Source organism: Parasteatoda tepidariorum, chromosome 8 (assembly GCF_982258835.1).
Source record: "Parasteatoda tepidariorum strain Cologne lab strain chromosome 8, Ptep-v5.0, whole genome shotgun sequence".
NCBI classification, from domain to species: domain Eukaryota; kingdom Metazoa; phylum Arthropoda; class Arachnida; order Araneae; family Theridiidae; genus Parasteatoda; species Parasteatoda tepidariorum.
In genome coordinates this window covers 44,764,135-44,790,037 of record NC_141762.1, presented here as the reverse complement: position 1 = coordinate 44,790,037, position 25,903 = coordinate 44,764,135, and the positions used below count along the sequence as shown (strand labels likewise).

Here is a 25,903-nt window from a genome sequence, read left to right as displayed (position 1 = left end):
TTAAAACAATGCAATCGATTTTTTTCAAAAAAAGTTCATTTTATTTTTTGCAAATAAATAAAACAAGAAGGAAAAAAAATTAGATGAAAAAGTGTTTATGTTACTAAATTTTTAAATCGTCCACAAACTAGTGAAAGCTTTTAATATCTTCCTTATAAATACTTTTGCTCGATCATAAAGCTAGATTTTATAAATACGATAGCAACATGCACACAAAAAGAATAAACATTCTGATTAAAAAAATATATAAAACTAAATATAAATGTTCTTGCCTCAAAGAAAAAAATTTTGCGTGATAACGAGTCAAGGACAAGAGGAAAAACACAAATAATTGTGTTGAATTATATAACCTCTTAGATTACGTCATGAGATGACGTCATAAGCTCTCATCCCAAACAATTCTGTTTCGCTTCATTCAAACAATGTGTAGAATAAAAGAATGTTTTTCTTCTTATTTTGATAAGGTCGTCTAATGGAAGTAATTGTTTCAAAGAATCGAATTATCTAGTCCATTTTTGATGATTTTAAGTGCTTGAAAATGGATACACTGACCATATTGATTGTATCAGTGTTGGTAATTTTTCTTTCCATATGGCTATCAAAAAGGATACAAGGAAGAAAATCATTACCAGGACCAATAGGACTACCAATTGTGGGCTACCTACCGTTTTTGACGAAGAAAATTTACGTAAAACTGACACTCTTGGCGGATACTTATGGGCCAATATACAGGTTAGTATCAAGTTTATTTTTTAGTACGTTGTGTGATACGAAATATGACCTTTTTTATTGATCAATGATATTGATCATAATGTAGGTAATTTTTTAAAGAACTAAATTATGTCCATCCGTTTTCGGTGTCAAGATTTCAAAAATAGATACATTGGTCTTTTCGATTGTCTCAGTGCTGATATTTTTATCTCTGTATGGCTCTTAAAAAAAGACAGGAAAGAAATTTATAGACAAGACTAATCTGTCTACCAATTGTAGGCAATTTACTATTTGTGATTAAGAAATTCTAGGTAAAACTGGCACAATGGCTGATACTTATGTACCAATATACAGGTTAGATTTTAGGGATTAGGTTTTTCTTTTTTACTCATAATATGCGTGAAATAAAAAAAAACTTTTCCTTTATATACGAACAGTGATAAAACCGTTGATATAAGTAAATTTTATGAACTGAATTATGTAGTCTGTTCACTTTTGATGGTATTTGTGTCAAGAGTACAAGAATCTTGACCTTTTTTATTGTCTCAGTGCTCATAGTTTTTTTCTCTGTAAAACTCGCAAAAAGGAGAAGAAAATTGTTAGATACAGTTTTTGACACAGAAAATTCACAAAAAACTGACATAATTGTTTAAAACTTAATGTACTGCGCTAAAAAAACGGTCCACCCTGAATAACTTTTGGTCTTCACGTTCTATGACTCGTTCTTAATGGTTCGAGTAAGTGACCTCAAATATTCTAATTTAATAGTGCAGACGATGTTTTCAGTTACGAAATCAGACACAAAAATGTACTTTCTCTGAATAAACATACCTTTTTTTCGGATTGTACTTTTGACTCCAAAATAAAGAGGATAGCCGCAATTTGAAAAGTATGGTCCCCATAGTTTGGTCAAGATAGTGGTCCAAAGTTCAGACCATTTAATATTAATTTTATTTTTTGAGTATTTCTTTAAATCTCCAGTTTTTCAAGAAAATTGAAAATTTTTGCACACAATTATAAAGCTTGCGACCCAAAGATAATTCGACGCAAAAAATAAATTTCAGTAAAGACAAATTATTTTATTTAATATTAGCCGAAACAATTTTGAGTTGTAAAGTATGAAAATTTTTGCAACATTTTGAAGTATTTAATTTCCATAGCAAAATACAAAATTAGTGCGAAATCGGTAGAATACATCTTGAAAAATCGAATTTTAAGAAAAGCGTATATTTAAATTTCCATTTCTCAGAAACTGTTCGTCCGATTTCTCTTAAGTTTTTTATTTTGCCCTGCAAATTTAAATACTTTAAAATGATGTAAAAAATGTTATATCTTATAATTTAAAAACTTTTCTGCTGCTATTAAATAAAATAATAAAAAATAATAAATATTTACTGAAACTTTTTTTGCGTCGAATTATCTTTTGGTAAACGAATTTTATAATCATGTGCAAAATTTTTTTTACTTTAGCTTTAAAAGTTTTCGAGATATGGCGAAATACGCAAAAAATAAAATTAACATTAAGAGGTACAAACTTTGGATCACTCTTCTGATCAAACTATGTGGACCATATTTTCCAGATTGCGTCTATACTTTGGGGGTCAGAAAATCAGAATCCGTCGGAAGAAGTGGTATGTCTATTCAGGAAAAATACATTTTTGCGTCTAATTAATTACCATATTTAAAGTCACCCCCTCGAACTTATAAGAATGAGAACGTAAAAATCCGATCATTAGATGAAAAATTATTCAGAGTAATCTTTTTTTTTTCTTTTTTCCTTTTTTTTTTTTTTTTTTTTTTTTTTTTGCTCAATCTATTTTATGGCAGAAATAAAGGAAAAACAATTAGAACTTTCAATGCGTTGAAAATCGAATAAAACATGCTATAGAAATAAATAAACCATGAAGTACAAAAGTTTAGTCAACTACATCAAGTTAAAACATTTCACAAGAATCTGTTCAGGAATTTGTAAGATGTCTCTAACAGAAATTTAAAACATTTTACAAATGTAACATTAAAAAAAATATAGGTAACGTGATATTTGCTCCCTTGAACGAATATGTATTACTGTATTTATACATCTGGCCTAAAAAAATTGCCTTTAAAATCCAGTTAAGAGAGTACTGCAGTTTTAAATTTAGTTACTATAGTTTAAGAGTCTTTCTAACATGCAGAAAGGGATTCAGTACTACTAACAATTTTGAAAAAAATAAAATGATTAGTTTTTGTTTTTTTTATTATTGGAAGAATCTGAAGAAGAAAAAAATTTTGTTTATAGTATGGACGTGCAGCTTTTTATTTAAAGCTAGGATTAGCGGGAGCAATTGCAATATTTTTTGGTGGGGTGTATGCAAACTCATAAATATATCTCTCTTTTATTAAACCCGGCGAGTTTTTTTTTGTTTGTTTGTTTTTGTTTTCTCATTTAAAAGATTTTTGCAAAAATTAAATTGTAGCACTGATCACTAGATATATTATCAGGTGGCTGACAATATACTTTTAATCAAAATCAACTAAAATATAAAATTAATGCAAACTCACTGCCCAGAATATCCTTTCTAATAATTCATATCCATATTTCGATGATTGTGCCTCTCCTATCCCTCGTCAGTTTAAAAAAGCAAATCACTTATTTCCCTCCAAACGGTCCAACGGCGTCGGTAATTTTTCTAAAAAACACTTTTTTGTTTTCAAATTTAATTGTTTTGCAATTTTAAACTCTATACAGCATTACAAACCATAAAAGCTTACTTTTTTTTGCAATTGCGAAACAATATATGCAGTATCATAAATGAAGACGGTTTCTATCCATAAAAGCTTATTCTGAGGGCAAAACGAATTTCGACGCGAACATGAGCAGTTTTTCTACCACACGCCTCATCTTCACTGAGCAATAACTCTCGAGGAGAATCGATTTTCTATGTTAATGATTTGCCAAAACTTAGTAGTCCTCAAAATGCAACGCATGGTGAACAAATCGTCATTTTTGTGAGAAATGGGCAGAAACCGTTCTTCCCCCTTGATCCTCAACTGAATATCTGCACCTAACGTCATTGTGGGTAAATCGTCGCATTCGTCGATTTAGAAGTTGATCAAGTTCGACACCCACTCTCATAACATCGCTTACAGGCTTCCAATTAAATCTGATTTTAATCACAAGGTCGAGTATAATCGCGTATTCTTCTTCTCGAGTTGCATGTAACCAATCAATAATCACGTGCCCGAAATGTAAAATTGCTTTTATGGTGGAAAAGTAGAAAATACAATTTTAAAAAAATACAAGCACATTTTTCCTGTCTTATAAGAGAAACAAGGTTGATCGAAATAATCATTTATTATCAATCTCATTTTTTTCACAGTATTCGTATGGGAAGTCGAAATGTTTTGGTGATAACTGATTTCAAACTCATAAAAGAAGCTTTCGCAAGTGATGCTTTCATGGGAAGACCTCCTGATTTGCCTATTGAACAGAGTGAAACATCTCAAAGTATGTGCTAACTCTTTCCTAGAATGCACACTATTTTTCCACCTGATTAATAAATAAAGCCTAAAACTAAAGGGAAAAATCAATTTAGAAAACGGTAACCATATAATGAAACAATACAGAATTTTATTACCTATGATTCTATAGTCACTAAACGTTAAATTAATGTTTAATTTTGCAAACATTTTTTGTAATGCTCATGAAATTAATAAATAACTGATTTCTTTTTAAATTTATAAATATTTTAAAAAGTAATATTAAGATTAATTCGAATAATGCAAATTATAATACTACAATATATTTTGACTATTATTGTCATAGCTTCCTTTTAGAGAAAAATCTAAAAATGTTACTGAAAGAATATTAGGATAAATATGAATTTGGCTGAATTATCAGAACAGAAACGGAAAGAAAGTATATACAATAAAATGATTTAATTCACAGATATGCACAAACTTAGGTAGAATAATATTTATTTCACATTTAAAAATTGCACTTACCTTTTATAAAATAGAATATATTTAAGAAACGATATTTTTTAACTCGCGCAATTTCCAACCTTTTCAAGCTTGAAAAAAAAGCCAAACGTGCTTGATTAAAAGGCCGTGTTTGGCAACTGACTATTTCAAATTTTCGACAATATTAGATTCACGGAGGTGAAAATAATTCAAAATAATCAACCGAAGTTGTTAATGAACGCAATCTCGGTGTCTGGTATTTCTCTTTATTGGTGTTAGGATTTAACTACCCTATCTTGAGTGTAGATGTAAGCTCGATTAGTCGTTAATCTGAAATAAAGTATCCTTTCACACGGGTATTTGGGGTTGTTGAACACATAACTTGGAAGAGAATTACTCCACAGTTTTTAATTATAAGCAATATCAATAATTTTGAATAAATGTATTATTTTACAGAAAGCGAAGCAATAATAGGCTTGCCATGGAAAGAACAAAGACGATTTTCATTGCACATGCTACGCGATCTAGGCTTCGGGAAAACCAAAATGGAATCTCATTTAAAAGTAAGCATTGAATTTAGAATAATAGGTTTAATTTGCGCCATTAAAGTCTATACAAATTTTTATTAGAATCTTCAAAAATTCGAAAGAATTATTTTTTTAACATAGGTTTTTCTTTGTTAAACGTAAGCTATGTACAAAGTGCCTTAAATTAGACCACTTTTTTTTAAAATAAAAATGACAGGAAAACGGCTAGCAACAACTCTTGGTCATGTGAAAGTGCATAAATCATCTTCCTAGTATTCCTGATTTTGGTCCAAAAATGTTTTGATAGACAGCACTAAAAAAAGCAAACCTATAAATAAATTTAAAAAAAGCAAACCTATAAATAAATTTAAAAAAAATTAAAGAAAAGGATTGAAAATCACACGGCAATTTTTAGAAATCTTTCAAGGAATGAAAATCAGATTATGATATTTTCGAAATGTCCATCATTAGCCACAATCTTGTTTTAATATAAGAAGGAAATTTGCATACAGTAAAATTCCCGAAAAAAATTAAAGGGAATCGCAATGCTGTCAAAATGTTTTAGAACTTAAACCAGGAACTCGAGGGGGGGGGGGATATTTATGCCCTGTTGCATAAATTTACTGCAAGAATGTATTTTCCTACCTTAAATGTTTTCCTGATATAATTTTTTAAAAAAAACTGTCTGTATAATTAAGTACTAGAATATGTAGCAGGTTCAATTTTATTCCATTCCATTCTTATTTGTCTTCAATGTCATATCGAATCATATGAATCTTCGAATCATATGCAAAAGACTACAATAAACTTGGTATAACTTCTACGAAAACGAACTAAATGTTTCAAAAAGTGTTCATTGATCTTTTACCAATATTATTGTGTAAATAGTGATACACATCAGCCAAGGGTACCACAGTTTCAAGACAAATCGTGTACAGACGTTTGAGAAATATTGATCTATATATATACTCTTTAGCTTGTCAGATGTGTTGCACTCACGGCAAGTCATTTTCGCAGCGATTATCGAGGAGTAGAGATTATGCAATGCGGATATCGTCTTAGAGGGGTTTATGTGATGTTTTCGGACTAGTCCAGGTATAGCTTGCCCTCAGATTCACTTCGGACTTTCACATGGAGAAAGCCAGGTACCCGTTACCAACAGGATTCAACAGCACCATAACGGTGGTGCAGAATTCCTCGTTTGAGGTGGAATTATCGGAATCAAATTGGAAACAAGACAAATTTATCTGGACATCATACTGGAACAACATATACGTTAGTTTAGGGTTGTCATGGACGCAGAATTTGTGTTTATGAATATCAACGCTCGCTCTCTCCGAGCAAACATCCTGAACAAATACTGTCAATGTGAGGATACCACCCACATGGAATGGCCAGCCCGTCATGGCTTGAAGTCAGTCAACCACCTTCAATATGTGCTCTGGAACTTTGGAGAGCATTGCTTGATGTTTGGAGTATCTTCCCCAAGATCAGCTCGATAATTTGATACTCAGCATGTACGTTGTTCGGATTGTATTTCACCAAGTGGGATATATTAATGTATTAACCATCATGCCAACTATGTATTTTTAAGATTTTCTAAAAGAGATATTTTTTATGATTGTTCCATGGTGCAAACATCGTAGTTTTTATGAATGGTATACACACATATTTTTTGTTTTTGTTTAAAAATGGACTTTATGAGTAAATTACGTTTGCTTTGTTTCTGGACCTTTATTTGCCGCTCATGACATTATCGTTAATTTATGGACATTAGTGCATTTATTTCTCTTACGTACTCTTAGCCTGAAAAGTCATTAATTTATCACGTTTTCATTTAGTTCCATCAAAATCATTGGCAGAATCAGACGCCATTTTCTTAGCAGCAAATAAAAATAAAAATTTCCCTAAGGAAAAACCGAAGAACTTGAAAAAAATCTGATTGGGATATCTTTTTTGGGATACCTCAGAATATTGGGATATCTTTCAGACCCAGAACGCGCCGAACATTTGAAGAAAAATTTCTCAATAATTTTTAACTTCTATTATCAACAAACTTGCAACTGATAACTTCCGATTTCGCTCACGCGTACTATTACAGATGTGTGTATTAAGGTAAAATGCATTTCTTCTGTCTTCAATTTATTACAAATTGAAGTGAAGTCAACATTGCTTTCGCCATTCCAATGAATAAATGTGAATTCAGAATGTACAGAACTATAATAGTTATAGAATATTCGTCTTCGTTATAGAATAGTATATATTTCTGTATCCATATAATCCGGAAAACAAAAATAAAAAATTATCCAAATTACTTGAAATAGTTGATTTGTGCATATTCTTAATTACTTTTTATCGTTTTCTTGATAAGTATTTTTTAGTTTTGAAAGAATAACTTCAACTAGCATTCAGCTATTCTGTTTTTAACTACATATTCAAATTCATATTCGCGATCGCAACGAACTATAGGAGACGTTGTTGTATGAGACGCATACCTGCGATTTCTATATGAACCGTCATTCAGTTACTCTGGAGACGTCTTTAATGTAGCGTGTAGCATTGCAACGTTCCTTCTTTAATGTGGCTTATTAAATTTAAAAAAGAAAAATGTTTGATATCCTTTCTTATACAAACGAAAACAATATGGTATCTCTTTTTTTTTAAAGAGGGAACATCCAAAACACATCTGAAAAATATTTGTAAATAAACAGAAAAAAATATGTATCTTCTTATTAGAGTTAAAACCTAATGCCTGAGAAATAGTTTTACTAAATTTAATGATATAACCTGAAAGGCCTATTTAAACTTTACATTCCATAGTTTTCAGAATCATATTACTTCAAACATTAAAATAAGCAAAAAGTATACATAAGCTTCATAATTTTATGTAATTTAATTTCGTAAATAAAGTTTTCTGACAAGTAATTTTATCAGAAAAAGTTTAAGTTTTAATAAAAATCATTATTTAGAAACTGAAAAACGTGAAGTAAAGAATGCTTACGATACAAAGGAAAAAAAAACAATTCTAAAAATTCCTTATATTAAAATAAACAACTTTCATGTATTTTCTTTTTTGATTCATAATCGGAGGTAGAAAGCCATTCTATAGAAAACTATCACCAAGAAAAAAACTACTTAAAAGTAAATTTTTTTATTTTATAAAACTTAACACTTACCTGCTTTATAAATCAGAAAAATTCCAAAATGATTTGTTCTTCGATTTTTGTTACCATTTTTTAGTGCTACGAAAATGCGTCTTTGGGATTTGCCAAAAATAGAACAAGATGCAATTTTATTTTTTCTGGAGCGAAATATTTTGCCCATTGTTCACCGAAATCCGATAAACTACTTTGATTTTAAATAAAGTATTTCGTTTTATGATTTGTCACAAAAATTTTAGGTGTAGATTGGCGGCACTGAAAAACAGCCAAATCTGTAGCTGCTGTGGCGTTAATACATAAGTACCGAATTTTTATTCATACTTTTCTGAATCATATTACTTGAAACATTTGAATATGCAAGAAGTATACATAAACACATAATGTTATACCATTTATGTTTTCAAAAAAAGTATTTTGACAACAATTTTTATCAAAAAATTATAAACTATAAAACGGAAAATAAAGAATTCTTAGGACAAAAAACGATTTTAAGAATTCTTTACATTGAAATAAAAACTTTCATATAGTTTCTTTTCTTATTATTCTTATAGTTCTTAATCAGACGTAAGAAACCATTCTGTAGAGAACTATCATCAAATAAGAAAAAAAAGTTTTACAAGCTAATTTTTTATTATAAAAATCAAAACACTTACCTTCTTTATAAATCCGTAGAGTTCCAAATGAAATGTTCTTCGTTTGAAAGTTTTATTTTCAAATAATGTGTGCATAGATTATCCCTTTATTACTTTTAGATAACATACCACACATCAAAATTTTATAATTTTAAGATCTCGATATGAATTTGAATATGTAGCTTAAAAACAGAACAGCTGAATTCTAGTTGAAAATATCTATTCTTTCAAAACTAAGAAATACTTACCAAGAAAACTATAAAAAATTTATTAATCATCAGCACAAATGACACTATTTCAAGTAATTTGGTTGATTCTTTATTGTTGTTTTCCGAATTATATAGATACAGAAATATATACTGTTTTATAACAAAGAAGAATTCTATAACTATTGCAGTTCTTGACGTTCTGAATTCACATTTCTTTATTGGAATGACGAAAGTAATGTTGACTTCATTTTAATTTGTAAAGAATTGAAGACAGAAAAAAAATTTTTACCGTAATATACACATCTGTAACAGCAAGTGATCATGAAATTGTAAGTTATGTTGTTGCTAATAGAAAGGTAAAAATTGTTGAGAAATTGTTCTTCAAATGCTTGGCGTGTTCTGTTTCATATATATATATATATATATATATATATATATATATATATATATATATAGGATGTGTGGAGGACAATGTTTGGCATGTTCTGGCTAGTTTTTTCAAGTTCTTCAGCTGATTCTTAGAGAAATTTTGATTTTTATTTGCTGCTAAGAAAATGGCGTCCGTCATGGCCGATGATTTTGATGGAACTAAATGAAAACGTGATAAATTAATGTCTGATATTTACAGGCTCCCGATAGAGGGCGTACTCGAGCGTTGCGATCGCGAATCAAGATCTTACAATTATAAAATTTTGCTGTGTAGTATGTTATCTAAAAGTAGTGAAGGGATAAACTATGTATCTATTATTTGAGAATAAAGTTTTCAAACAAAGAACATATCATTTTGGAATTCTCCGGATTTATAAATTAGTTAAGTGTAATGATTTTTACAATAAAAAATTTGCTTGTAAATATTTTTTTTTCATTTGATGATAGTTCTCTACAGAATGGCTTTTTACGTCTGATTAAGAACTATAAGAATAAAAAGAGAAACAATTCACGATCGCAACGAACTATAAGGGGCGTTGTTGTATGAGACGGATACCTGCGATTTCTATATGAACAGTGATTCAGTTACTCTAGAGACGTCTTTAGTGTAGCACGTAGCACTGCAACGTTCCTTCTTTATTGTGGCTAATTAAATTTAAAAAAGAAAAATGTTTGATATTCTTTCTTATGCAAACGAAAACAAAATCGTATCTCTTTTTATTAGAGAAGGAATATCCGAAACACATCGGAAAATTATTTGTGCATTAACAGAAAAAAATATGTATATTCTTATAAGAAATAAAACCGAGAAATAGTTTTACTAAATTTAATGATATAACATGAAAGGCCCATTTAAACTTTACATTCTATAGTTTAAAGTATCATATTACTTCAAAAATTAACATGAACAAAAAGCATGCATAAGCCTCATAATTTCATGAAATTTAATTTTGTAAAAAAAGTTTTTTGACAACAATTTTTATCAAAAAATTTCAAGTTTCAATAAAAATCTTTATTTAGAAACTAAGAAACGTAAAATAAAGAATGCTGACGAAGCAGAAACAAAAAAAGAATTATTTTTTGTCGCCATTTTTAGTGCTACGAAAATTCGTCTTTGGGATTTGCCAAAAACAAAACAAAGATGCAATTTTTTTTTTCAGGAGGGAAATATTTTACCGAAAAAACGAAAATTTTCCAATTCCCACAACGTTTATCTTGGTAAACGTACGTTTTGGAAATATTATTTCATTTGGAATCTTATTTATCAGAGTTCATATGGCGATATGATTGTTTTGAATCTATGCTAAACTCTATGTCGGCTCATTTTCCACCGAAATCCGACTGACTACTTTGATTTTAAATAAAGTGTTTTATTTTATGATTTGTCGCAAAAATTTTAAGTGTAGATTGGCGGCACTTCAAAACCGCCAAATCTGTTGCGGCGGTGGCGTTAATACGTAAGTACCGAATATTTATTTCATACTTTTCTGAATCATATTACTTCAAACATTAGAATATACAAGAAGTATACATAAACACATAATGTTATACCATTTAATTTTTCAGAAAAAGTATTTTGACAACAATTTTTATCAAAAAATTATAAACTAAAAAACGGAAAATAAAGAATTCTTAGGATAAAAAGCGATTTTAAGAATTCTTTACATTGATATAAAAACTTTCATATTGTTTCTTTTTTTATTATTCTTATAATTTTTAATCAGACGTAAAAAACCATTCTGTAGAGAACTATCATCAAATAAATAAAAAAATATTTACAAGCAAATTTTTTATTATAAAAATCATAACACTCACCTGTTTCATAAATCTGCAGAATTCCAAATTAAATGTTCTTCGTTTGAAAATTTTATTCTCAAATAATGTATGCATAGATTATCCCTTCATTACTTTTAGATAACATACCACACATCAAAATTTTATAAATGTAAGATCTCGATATAAATTTGAATATGTAGCTTAAAAACAGAATAGCTGAATTTTAGTTGAAATTATTTCTTCTAAACTAAAAAATACTTACCAAGAAAACGATACAAATTTATTATTAATCAGAACAAATGAATCTATTTCAAGTAGTTCGGTTGATTTTTTATTGTTGTTTTACGAATAATATAGATACAGAAATATATATTTTTCTATAAAGAAGAACAATATTCTGTAACTATTATACAGTTCTGTGCATATTCTGAATTCTTATTTATTCATTGGAATGACGAAAGCAATGCTGACTTCACTTTAATTTGTAATGAATTGAAGACTAGAAAAAATGTATTTTACCGTAATATACACAATCTGTAACAGCAAGTGATCATTTGGAAGTTATGTTGTTGGTAATAGAAAAGTAAAAATTATTGAGAAATTGTTCTTCAAATGCTTGGCGTGTTCTGCTTCAATGTTTGGCATGTTCTGGTTAGTTTTTTCAAGAAGTTCCTTTTCCATAGGGAAATTTTGCTTCTTATTAGCTGCTAATAAAATGGCGTCCGTCATTGCCAATGGTTTTGTACGATCCAATGTCCGATATTTTCAGTCTCCCGATAGATGGCGTAGCTTTTTATTTCAATATGAGAAATTTTTAAAATCGTTTTTTTATCCTAAGAATTCTTTATTTTACGTTTTTTGGTTTATAATTTTTTGATAAAAAATTGTTGTTAATATAATTGTTTTAAAAAATTAAATGGTATAACATTATGTGTTTATGTATACTTCTTGCATATTCTAATGTTTGAAGTAATATGATTCATAAAAGTATGGAATAAAACTTCGGCACTTACGTATTAACGCCACCGCAACTACAGATTTGGCGGTTTCTAAGTGCCAAAAATCTACAGCTAAAATTTTTGCGACAAATCATAACACACTTTATTAAAATAACACTTATTTAAAATCAATAAATAAAACACTTTAATAAAACACTTTATTTAAAATCAAAGTATTTTGTCGGATTTCGGTGGACAATGGGCAAAATATTTGGCCCCTGAAAAAATAAAATTGCATCTTGTTCTATTTTTGGCAAATCCCAAAGACGCATTTTCGTAGTACTAAAAAATGGTAACAAAAATCGAAGAACAAATCATTTTGGAATTCTTCTGATTTATAAAGCAGGTAAGTGTTAATTTTTATAAAACAAAAAATTTTACTTTTAAATATTTTTTTTTCTTATTTGATGATAGTTTTCTATAGAATGGTTTTCTACCTCCGATTATGAATCAAAAAAGAAAAAACATGAAAGTTTTTTATTTTAATGTACGGAATTTTTAGAATTGGTTTTTTCTTTTCTGTTTTGTAGCGTAAGCATTCTTTATTTTACATTTTTCAGTTTCTGAATAATGATTTTTATTAAAATTGTTATCAAAAAACTTTTTTACAAAATTAAATTATATAAAATTATGAAGATTCTGCATACTTTTTGCTTATTTTAATGTTTGAAGTAATATGATTCTGAAAACTATGGAATGTAAAGTTTAAATAGGCCTTTCAGGTTATATCATTAAATTTAGTAAAACTATTTCTCAGGCATTAGGTTTTAACTCTAATAAGAAGATACATATTTTTTTCTGTTTATTTACAAATATTTTTCAGATGTGTTTTGGATGTTCCTTCTTTAAAAAAAAGAGATACCTTCTTGTTTTCGTTTGCATAAGAAAGGATATTAAACATTTTCTTTTTTAAATTTAATAAGCCACAATGGAGAAGGAACGTTACAATGCTGCACGCTACAAAGACGTCTCCAGAGTAACTGAATGACTGACTGACTGTTCATATAGAAATCGCAGGTATTCGTCTCAAACAACAACGCCCCCTATAGTTCGTTGCGTTCGCGAATTGAATAGTTTGCTTTACGTTAAGCATTTATTTAGAATATTTTGTATTTCTATAGAAATAAAAGCTTAGTTACGAAAAATTCAGACCTATTTTTTATCCTTTTTAAAATTGCTGCATAAATTTCAAGCATAAACGGGGCTCTGGTGCCACATATTGTCATACTAATAATTGGCGCTTGCATTTTTCACGCAATAGCATAAACATTGTACAATACTCAAGTTATGACTCAAGAGATTCATGAAGAAATAAGTACGTAAGGAAGCATTGGGATGAGTCTCTCTTATGTCACGACAGAGATGGAAATAATTTTATTACTTATATTGTCTACCAGACTTTAATATGTCAAACTCATACTTATGATGGTTTATAAGATTTAATGGCTGCCTGAAAAATTTTACATTATTACTAAAATTTGACAATATCACTGACATCTCGTGAAAATAGGTAAAAATGAAGTCAAAGTACTTCCACGAAGACAACAGCTAGTTTAAAAGAAAATAAACAGCGGATGGTGTATTGCTAAAGAATAAAATCAATGTTAAGCCTTTTTCGGCATTAATTTTGTCCTTCTAATTTAAAGATTAAATTATCTTTCAATTATATCGAAATTTAAATTTCAGGAAGAAATTCTTGAATTGATTGAACTAATAGAAAAAGAAAATGGTTGTCCAATATCGCCTGCTGAATACCTCACTCCCAGTATGTCCAACAACATCGCTTCATTTATATTTGGAAAGCGTCTCAAACACGATGATCCTAAAAGAAAGATGCTAAACGAATGCTTTGCTGAAATTGGACGTTTAGGATTACCTTTAATTCCAATGTTCTTTCCTTGGATAAGTAAAGTTTTGGACTTTTTCAATATAGGGACGAGGAAAAAATTTTCCATAGAATTAGGCAAGGTAAAAAAATACGTCAGGTAAGGCAATTATTCATGCATTAAACTGTTTTGAACATTTGCCTCTCAAATATAAAAAATAATCATTTCTGTTTTGGACCAATTCTTCTACCTTAAATTCTACGACTCATTTACATGAAAACTTCATTAACTGTAACTCATTAAATTTGATAATATTTTGTAGTGAAATATCATCTAGATACTACACAAATTTGAAAGATTTCGCTCTCTATTCTTACACGAAGAAAAAACTTGCTAAAATTGCATACTGTTTGGTAATAGTATTTCTGGGAAAGCAACCATAATTCTGGTAATGAAATCTAAATGTACGGAATTTTAAACAATCATTTATTAATTCTATCTTTCATATGGTAACGCTTTACGGAAAATTCTGGATTTTAAAATTATAACTCTTGAAATTTTGAATTGTAAGGTATACAATTTATACGTCATTCAATGTAATTTTACATAGGAATAGTACAAGGGGATCGGATTTTAAATATACGACTTCTTTAAATGTTAGTTAATGCGAATTGAGATTGACTGAAGAATACAAACTTCACAATACCCATTAAATATTAATTGTGTACATTAATCAGTATTTTGACTATGAATTAAGTTTTGTATCTTTGCATGTTACCATCTTTCTGCAGTAAGGAGCTAATTTTAAACTCGACTGTTTTCGTTACTAACCGTTGCCCACTGTCCCAAAGAAGCAAATGCTGCATTGGGGAGTTCTTGAATTATCCACCAGATTGAGTTTACTGATCTCGAGAGATTTCGTTTCCAGAGTAGTCCTTTTACAACTCAGCATATGCTGGGTTCATCGCTGAAAATATCTTATTCGCTTAAGTTCTTGGATGAATTTTATATATATGGATAAGAGAAAAGTTGATCTTCAGATAGCTTAACAGATTGGGAAAGAGGTCCGATTCCTTACGGACACTTTAATACAAAGGACACCATTAATGAGGAAACCATATAAATCAGACAATCTTATAATTATTATGGTTTCATTTTCCCGGATATTTACACGCGAAATTTTATAAAGATTGCAAAAACGTTGAAGATTAGAAACGCCCACACACTTTTCTGCAACTGCTGAACCACTTTAGTGTTTTTTTTTAGGTCTCTCTCGTAGTAAACAGTTTTTGGGGCTAGGATTCATGCCGTTTATTTTATTCGATAGTTTGGGAGATAATAGTAGACCCTTCTCTAGAAACTTTATGGGTGTATTTTTAATTTGATGCACCCTGGTTTATTTCTTAACTACATGCATTGATTTCATTTCCATTTATTCATTTTGAGATTATTTTCGTCATGTAGCATGAAATTGAGTGACGCATACTGATTTTTGAGAGCCTGAAAACAAATATACAGAAAAGCATAATAAAAATATCTTATTAAGGAAAGCTTACTAACAAACAATTATCTTAAATAATATATTCATATTTAATATATTCTTAAGCAATATATACTTTCTGTCCTACACCCTACATAATTACTAGGAGGTGTTGCTAGTAACATGAAGGAAATCGGGGCGAGTCTACCCATTTTTTCAGTTTGTCAACTTTCAAGTGGTCAAACTTTTGTAAATATTAAAGAAAAAAGGCTTTTAATAGGTGTTTCGGAATCGCTATTTATCCCTCTTTAAAGCTGCGAAATCGATTTTACAAAATATTAACAGTTACGCTGTTACCGTATATTTTTATAGAACTGCTGACAAATCTCTCGTATGGGGCGAGTCTACCCATTCTACAAAAATGAATGTTAACATTGTAAATAATCAAATTTTACTATTAAATTGTTATTTTAGTTACTACATAGGATATTTATGAAGTAAAATTCATAACTTTATTATATATTCCATTTTTTTATTCATAAAATAACACAAATTGAGTATTTGTTCGATTATCACATTTTGATCACAGTTTTGTTTTTATAATCATTAACATTATAAAATAACATTTTTTTCTGATTATTGTTGATAAAAATAAATTAAAATTAATATAAATTTACAATTAAATAATTAATAAATAATAATAATTAAAGATTATTAACAAAATCGAAATTCAAACATTGGGAATCATGAAAAATCCTTTTCCCATTCTTTTGGGAGGTAATAATAATTTATAAATAATAATTTATTTAACTTGCATTAAAGAAAAAAAGTTAATTTTGTAATATAAAAATTGAAAAAATAGGTAAAAATAAACATATTTTATATTTACATTTATATTTAACCTATAAATTTTCTTATTAATGATAAATTTATCAATGCAGAATTAAAATAATATACTCAAATTCATTTAAAATGACTTAATTTTAATATAAACAAAGTTCTAAATTATATTATTATGCTTTATTAAAACTAAATACGAATGGGTAGACTGGCCCCGCGATTTCTAGCTTTTTGTTTACAACAGCAAAACTTACATTCTTTTTGGGTTTTTTTTCATGTAAAATTAATGTAATCTTAGTCTTAGATAAGTTTATCACTTAACCAAAGTGAAAATAGTAATAATAATAATATACTTACGGAGCACCAACTAAAAGTTTGCTGATCTTCAATAAAAATCTCTCAAAAGAGGCTTGAACAGGTCGGTTAAAAAGACACCAAATAAATAAAAACGGATCAAACTACTACAGCGCCATCTTCCTTAGAGTCTGAACTAAGTCCTCCGTCGGTAAAAAAAATTTTATTTGCAATTTAAAATAGTGAAAATTAAATAAAACTAAAATGGGTAGACTCGCCCCGGTTTACGATATATATATATATATATAAAATCATTTTTCAATTTGAATATTGTTTTTATCAACTTCTATCCGTATTAGAAGTTTCATTACTTAAAATTTCCAACTATTATTAAAGTGTTTTTTTTACAGATGGCAGCACTGAAATGTAATTTGCTTATATATTTTTCACAAATTATTTTAGACGATAAAGCTAAAAGCACATTCTTTGTAGTTTTTCTTCTTAAAATATTTTGTTAACTGTTAGATTAGTATATTTAATTTTAAAAAACAAATGTTTATTTTATTTTACTTCATATCTATAAGTATGTTTTCCACTTTTGAAATTACATTGCTTTATATTTTTTTGGAAGCATAGATGCATTACAAAGAGTGATTTTTATCTTAGGATAATTATTCTTCATTTTAAAGTGTTTCTTTCCCTGTCGCAAAGGAATGCGTCCTAATGAGAATTCTTTATTATTTTTCTAATATTATATATATATATACTATATATATATAACTCTGAAAAAAGGCATTTTAAAATTATTTGTATCCTTTTGTAGAGAAGAAATGAGAGAGCACGAAGCAACCTTTGACCCTGACAACATTCGAGATTTCATAGACGCATACTTACTTGAAATTCAGAAACGAGCCAAGGATGTCACTTCAACATTTCACAGTAAGAGCATAGTTATAGTTATTAAAAAAGCGACATATGTTCATAGGCCAGCAGGCTCGCATTTTAAATGGACTAGTTAGTGGTCTGCAGAATTGATCTTCAAACATTCATATGCCGAAAACTGCATATCAAATGTGTTTATTTACTGTAGGCGTTTATAGAGACTTAAATTAACGCAGGACTGTTCCATTTCTGAATTCATTGAAGTGTTTAAATTGAATCATAAAAAATGCCTTAACGTAAAATAACTTTAAACTTTCAATTATACTGCTAAAAATTTAATTTACATGAAATAAGGAATATTATCTTATAAATATAATTCTATTAGTATGAAATATTGAATTGGACTTTTTCACATGTTCATTTAACTGCGAAAAACTAAAATCAAGGAAAACAAAAAGAAATAGCATATTATTGGTGGAAACTATATTTTGTTTTTAATTTAACTTAAATCTCGTTGGTTCTGCAAGCCTTAATTGTTATAAAACCAGTTAGGCCAAATAAACTTAAATTTGGGATTAAAGAGTTAACTATTTAATTATATATTGTAATTAGTTTTACCTAGAGCCCCTGAATAGGAGCCTTATTCTGAGCGTTCTTTCCAGTTTTTTTTTCAAACTTCAAACTGCAGATTTTTCTTATCAAAAAACCAGTGTTTTCCTATAGGAAAGTAGTACATAGCAAGAAAATTTGAATAGAGTTTTGTTCAAAAGCTCAACGCTTGGAGCGCTTAAGCAAATCTGTCAGAATAAAAATTTTAGATAAATATAAAATAGGAACATACAAAAATACTACTAATTCCGAAAAATAAGCATTTATTTCCTACATGATTTAAATACTTTTATAAAAGAACAATTGTTTCGATAAAAAAAAATTATTTAAATTTTCAGGAGATACTCTTGAAGATTTAGCGAGAGGTTTCTTTGGTGCTGGAAGCGAAACCGTACGTTTAAGCGTTGAATGGATGCTTCTAATTTACTCTGCTTACCCAGAAGTTCAACAAAAGGTTCATGCAGAGATCGATGATGCTCTTGGTTCAGAAAGGTTTCCAACATGGCAAGATAGGTTTGACATGCCTTACACTGAAGCCACAATCCTAGAACTCATGAGATGGAAGCCCATTATACCCGTGAACCAAATCCGCTAGTAAGTAGCACTCCGAGATCTGATCTTGAAATGATGGCAAAAACTGCATTTTTTACTAAGAAGTATGTAGCTTAAAATAAAGTTCACTCATAAATATGATTAAAAAACAATTTAGGAAATAAGTTTCATAATTAAATTAGTTTTATTTTGTTGAAATTTTCATTTATTACACAAAAACTGATGTTTTTTTAAGCATCTTTTTTCCATGTTGTAGGATATTTTTATCATTTAATTCTTCTTATTTTGCTCATGAAATAAAATCAACAAGAATTAAATAATCAGATATTTATACGCCATGAAGTCCGTCCGAAAGGTGCTTGAATCAAATTTGCGTCCTCATTTATAATTTTTCTTTGTAATTCAAATTTTTAACTAGAAAGAGTAAAATCAAGTTTTCTAAATATTTTGAAACGTTAAATAAATAATCTCATTAAACTAAAGTGGTAAGATATTGCCTGATTGAAAACTTCATTCACTTCAGAAATAAGAAATAACAGTCAACATGTTTCAAGCCCATCAAAAAGACTCGACATGCGTACGTAAAGTTGCCAACGAAAAATGGAAAAATAATGGTGAGAAACAAAACATGAAAAACCACACAAGCCGAAAGAGAAAAAGATGAAAAAAACAAGAAGAATCACAGTGGCCAAGAAGCAAATCAGGGTAAAATGTATTTGCACTCATTATGGAGAGGTGGTGCTGAACTAGTGTTCATAACATTATGTTGTTGCATTATAAGTAACTTTATACATAACAAGGGAATCATTATTCAAAGGAATAAAACACAAGATTCTAGGGCATCAAAATGAGCTGATGTGTCTGAGGCAAAAATAATTTTGACATAGTCGCAATTGAATTTATGCCCGAGAATCCAACAATGGGAAGGAATTGAAGATTTCTCGAATTCTTGATAACGGACATATCTATCATGTTACTTGTGTATAAATCTGAAAGCTCGCTCATGTCACCCGATGTAGCCAAGGTTGGATTGATAAGAGCTGTGGTAAATGCTCCAGCGGTTATCAAAGCTAATAAAATCTTCATGAGACTTAAATTTGATTTTGTTAACAAGTCTGAAAATTACTTTAAAGCCAAAACTGGGAAGAATATTAGCAATTTTGTAACAAACTGGAGGGAAAAAAAGGTAAAGTAACAAGATCTCTGTAAGAATTAGAAGAAGAGGGGCTTGTGGGTCCTGTGAGTTTAACAAGGTAAACTATTTAAACCCCTGTTGCATCAGCTCGTCTTGATCCCTTGAAATCTTGTTTCATTCATTTTAATGCTGATTTCCTTATTAACGGAAGTAGTTTCACCCTAACTCTCCATAACTCCTGGAAATGCATTTTACCCTGATTTGCTTTCGGCAACAACGATTTTTCCGGGGGTTTTCTTTTTCCTCTCTCGGCCTACTGTAGTTTTTCCTGTTTTATTTCTCACCTTTATTTTCCCATTTTTCTTACGCAAATCTAAGTTTTTAATTCAAATCATTTTTGTTTTCCTCACATTCACGACTGGCAAGTCTTGAAAATAATTTTTGATATGTCTGAAACAAGTCGACTCTTATTTATTTCTCATTTATAGAAAACATATTTCTTGTTGTTTTCAAAACTTTTCATCAGGAAAGTAAATAAGGTTAAAAAAAAAACAATTCTTGTTGTAAATTCATGTGAAAAACCATAAATACTTTTTCTCAGAATTTCTGTTTTTTTAAATAGTTTTTTGCAGATGGTGTTACATATATTAAGCGTATATAATAAATAGCATAAATAATAAGAAAGAAAGACAATTAAAAATCCACATTTTTCAAAATATTTTAAAGAATAAAAACCATTTTACACCAGTTTCGAAATATTCCTCAACAGCTGCAATCGCATACCGTCACGTGTCATGTGATTTTCAATTATTTTTCTTTGATTTCTGGTTTTACTAGCATAAGCTCTATCGATCGAAAAAAAACTGATCAAAAACTAAGAACTCTAGGTGAACAAATTTATTACTTTTCTGTATCAATTTGCTGAAAGGAATTTTTTTCTTAGCCATAACCATTTTTCAGTTATAAATCAGCTTTAAATTATCGACTACAGAGGGTAAAATCATGTTTTCTCACAGAATAGCTGCGTTATACATGCAAACAGAAAAATAATTAAAATATCATTTCTTAAGTGATAAAATATTACCAAATGTTTTCCAATATACTGTACTCTGGATGACAAGAAATTAAGTTACCATTTCTTGAATTTTAAATTACGTTTATAAACTTATAAAATATTTAAAAAGCAAATATACTTTTTCAGTACAATTGCAGATACTGAACTTAATGGATACTTTATTCCCAAGCACATGGACGTGATAGCCATAATTTATGCAGTATCCCATAACAAATCTCTGTGGGGAAATGATACTGATGAATATAAACCAGAGAGATTCTTGACTGAAGATGGAAAAAAAGTTGTGAAACCAGAATACTTCATTCCCTTTTCAATAGGTATAGTTTATTTATACATAAAATTGGTTTCGAAACTAAGCTTACATTGGAAAACTTATGCATATTTTTAAACTTATAGGATATTTTTAAAAAAGTAAAATGGTAAACATTTTTTAAACGTTTCCGTTCATAGAGAACTATAAAGAAGATACCTTGATGCTCAATGCTTTGCGATCACTTTAGCCGAGAGAGCTATAGCAACTTTTTATGGATCCGTGGATCAAAGTTTCTATTCCAGTCCTTGCCACACATATCTTATTTCTTCTCATCACCGCATGTTATGCTGTATTAATTTTTTTTTAAGTGTATTTTGTGCTATGGTCATTTTTAAAAAACACAATTCAAACTATATTTATTTTTTTATACGCACACTTTGAGCTTTATGCAAATTAAAAAGCTCATCAATGGTCGATTCTTTACAAATGATGTTTTTGGCTACACAACTACCTTAAAATGACTATAATGGAAAAAGTTTTCTAATTAGAGGTACCACGTGAAACTTCTGCTATGCTTAGATAAAAAAAAATATCCGATCAAAATTATCTGGAGAGGCATTATTTAGCGAATATATCATAAAGCAACGTAACTGTTCAAAGCTAAAGGATCACTTTAATTGAAAAAACTGCCACGTCATTCTATGTTCTAGGAAATCTGAGATTTCAACTCGTCATCACCATATACAACCTCATTCATTCCCGAAATTTTTTTCTTCTGTTATATGCACAAGGAATTGGACGCTTGCAACTCGAGAAGATGTGAAATAATGCCGAACCATGGAATTTAAATGAAATTTAATTGGTAAGCGACGTCACGGGCGTGTGTTTCGTGCCTTATTGGCTTCAGAATCGACAAATGGTATGCTTTACCTGCGATGACGTCACTCGCATGTAACCAATTAAAGGCTTTGTTCACAATGATTAAAAGACATGTCGTTGCCAAATCATAATTTTTGAATATTATGATTCTAGCTCAACAAATAGGTGAGTGAATGAAGATTTTAGATGGCATTTTAGTGAGTTTCAATACATGAGCGAAAATTTATACCTTGACAGAAGGAAATTATGCTTGTGCTTAGCCTTTATTTCCAATATTTCAGAAATCTTTAAATCTATCATTTATTTAAGCAATCTAAAGGTCTGGTTTCTTAAGGCTTGGTTTCTTAGGACAGGACGCCGTCAGCTGGAAATCAGCGTTAACCTCTGATTGGTCCATTTGTGAGTTTGATAGTATACGTCATCGAACGCTCATCTTGAACTACAATTGCCGTCCAACTCAACTGCAGTTGGATTACAACGTGACGTTAACCACAGAAGCAATGGCGGACAACATCCAACAGCGCATTGAAATCAGCCAAGATTTTGATTTTGACATTAAACATAGCTTCTTCATTAAACATAGCACTCTTCATTTAACTCAGCTGCAATGTGTTTTTTCTTGGACAAAGTCATTATTTGTTCTCTAAAACACTGGTCGACAATAACAAAATCAATACAAATTCAAAATAAATATTTGTTTACGTTATTAACGCATGCGCAATGAGAGAAAATGTCTGCGTTGGGCCGACTGCTCACGCTGAGCTAACAAAAAAGTATTTTTATGGCGTCAGCTCTACGTCAACTTTCCGCTGACGCCCAGATAAGGCGCTAGTTCTAAGAAACCAGGCATTGAGCTAACAAACCAGTATTTTGTTGGCGTCAGCGGGACGTTGACGTCACGCTGACGCCCAGATAAGGCGCTTGTCCTAAGAAACCAGACCTTTAGGACAAGCGCCTTATCTGGGCGTCAGCGGAAAGTTGAGGTAGAGCTGAGCCCAAAAAATACTTTTTTGTTAGCTCAGCGTGAGCAGTCGGTCCAACGCAGGCATTATCTCTCATTGCGCTTGCGTTAATAACGTAAACAAATATTTATTTTGAATTTGTATTGATTTTGTTATTGTCGACCAGTGTTTTAAAGAACAAATAATGACTTTGTCCAAGAAAAAACACATTATAGCTGAGTTAAATGAAGAGTGCTATGTTTAATGAAGAAGCAATGTTTAATATCAAAATCTTGGCTGATTTCAATGTGCTGTTGGATGTTGTCCGCCATTGCTTCTGTGGTTAACGTCACGTTGTAATCCAACTGCAGTTGAGTTGGACGGCAATTGTAGTTCAAGATGAGCGTTCGATGACGTATACTATCAAACTCACAAATGGACCAATCAGAGGTTAACGCTGATTTCCAGCTGACGGCGTCCTGTCCTAAGAAACCAGGCCTTAAGGTTTTTATTCTTGCCGTTTTCAGTTGTTGCCAAATTAAAAGTTTCCTAATGTTACTCGTTGATTGTTTGGAGCCACTTCAAACCGCCTTCCACATCAAAAACAATGAACGACAGTCATTTAGTACCATAATTTAGTGATATATTCAAAATGTAAAGACTTCGCAAACTATATTATTATTGTACAATAGAATCATTCCCTAAAAAATCTCAATTTTCTCAAAGTTATTACTTGAAACCACTTTTTACGAAACTATTTTATTATCATCGATTTCACTGGTTCTTTTCACGCACTTTTCATAGCAAAAACATTATTTTTGACTCAATGCGACTAATAATGTAAAAAGACCACGGTTTTTAATCAATTCAGAGGTTTCCTTGCACAGCTTTTATTAACAAAACACAACTTACCATCTTCCGTTTCTTTTAACACATTGACTGCCGCATGTGTTTACAGTGAAATCTCGTTTAGGCCACGCCGGTGTACGAAGAGCATTCTGCTAAGTACTCTCACCGATATTTTAATATTGCGAGTCTCTGGTGGTCACAAGAATAATGTCTCGCTCCGTTTATTTCCATGGTATCATGTCAGTTTATTTGTGTCCGTTGCTTCGCATCTGTTTCTCATCTCGTCATTTTACTCGATCAGTTTGAATCTTTGCCGCGTAATCTTTACCCTATTCGTTGAAATTTCGAAAAGAAAAACGGAAAACTATCTTAGTATGTCAAATAGCAGTAAACAAGAAAGCTTTTTCGAGGCTCGCAATAAATTTCTTAATAAATCATTTTTGAATTACTTTTATAACAATTCAATAATTTTGTTACTTCCTGTGAAATACCTTTTTAAATACATACGAATATCCTTCGCAAGAAGTTAGTCAAATAAGCATCACCCCAATACGGGTGACGCGGCTCGATCAGAAACATTGGTGTCACTCGAATATGGGTGACACGGCAGTTAACGTGTTAAACAAATCATTCTTAAGTCAATAATCGATTAATTTAATTCCTAAATTAATAGTTTCATTAATTGATTATATTATATAATTATTAATAATTATATCATATGCATTACGTTGTTACTAATAATTGAGCATTTTATTTTATTTTTTTCCTACCAGGGAAAAGACAATGTCCTGGAAAACCACTTGCTGAAATTGAAGTTTTCCTATACGTCGTCGCTCTTTTACAAAAATTCGAGGTGTCCTTACAACCTGGAAGAAAAGCTGATTTAGAAGAACAACTCGGAATGGGCCTTTTCCCCAAAAAACAAGAGATTGTATTTAAATTACGAATGAGTGAAAACAAAATGCAAGCTACATAGTTGTACATATATTAAATTTAGCACACATTTAATAATAAATGTGACTTATAATAAAACATATTTTTATTATAAGTATTGCTTATAATAAATGTTACAAATAATAAAACATATTTTTGTAATAAATATTGTTTATAATAAAAAAGATAAAACAGGGCTTGAAAAAACTCAGAAATTTTACCCGTCCCAGAGGACGGCTTGTCCAACAATGTACCCGTCCTCCTTTGAAACTAACCCTTAGCTTCTAAATAAATAAAAATATAATTTTCTCTTATTTATTACTAACATTTATAAAAATTGCTCAATGAATTAGTAGTTACTAGGATTACATTATACAGTAAAAGAAATACTAGGTTACTAATAGTAAAACCAAGTATTTCTTTTATGAAATAATTTAAATGACAAAGGTCAAGTTATCTGGAATGTCAATTTATCCGAGGGTACTGCGTTTTCTAAGTGAATCAAATATGACGTTGGATTCGAGAAATTGGTTGTCCGCGGGAAATTTTTGACCGCCAAGGACGGGCGGTTTTTCGAGCTCTGAGATAAAATATTTGAAGTATTTTTATAATTCTGTAAAGTACCATTTCTTTATTTTGATGTAAAATATTGTACTCTGCTCTAATAGTTTTGACATCACATCCTTCAACTCATGGCTTCTACGTTGCTTAAACCTCCACATAGGTGCGTACAAGATTTTAAATTGTGTAATTTTAAATAACAAAATCCAAAATTTCATTGATATCGATCAAAAAGTTCCTGAGAAATGGAGATTTAAAAATAAGATTTTCCTTAGATGCTTAGATCTTCTAAATTTTTTCATTCAAAAATATATTATTTAAAATTATTTAAAAATTTGAATTTTATAAACAAGGTTTATGATAATGAGAAGCAAGCTTTAATGCAGAGCTATGGCAAAATACATAAAAA

At 29.8% G+C, this 25,903-nt stretch overlaps 1 protein-coding gene across 1 annotated transcript; it reads left to right on the top strand.

The window, feature by feature from the left end:
- Positions 1-395: 395 nt before the first annotated feature.
- On the top strand, positions 396-25,245 carry LOC107449141 (cytochrome P450 18a1). The gene is made up of 8 exons (XM_016064582.4): positions 396-732; positions 4,071-4,198; positions 5,110-5,216; positions 14,072-14,370; positions 17,649-17,764; positions 18,655-18,910; positions 21,205-21,395; positions 24,774-25,245. The coding sequence occupies exons 1-8, from the start codon at positions 539-541 to the stop codon at positions 24,974-24,976; spliced, it is 1,494 nt and encodes a 497-aa protein (XP_015920068.1). The 5' UTR covers positions 396-538; the 3' UTR covers positions 24,977-25,245.
- The last annotated feature ends 658 nt before the right edge of the window (positions 25,246-25,903 follow it).

Coding starts and splice junctions, on each gene's coding strand:
- LOC107449141 (XM_016064582.4), top strand. CDS start 539: ATGGATACACTGACCATATTGATTGTATCAGTGTTGGTAATTTTTCTT. Junction 733..4,070: donor ACTTATGGGCCAATATACAG/GTTAGTATCAAG, acceptor TTTTTTTCACAG/TATTCGTATGGGAAGTCGAA. Junction 17,765..18,654: donor TGTCACTTCAACATTTCACA/GTAAGAGCATAG, acceptor TTAAATTTTCAG/GAGATACTCTTGAAGATTTA.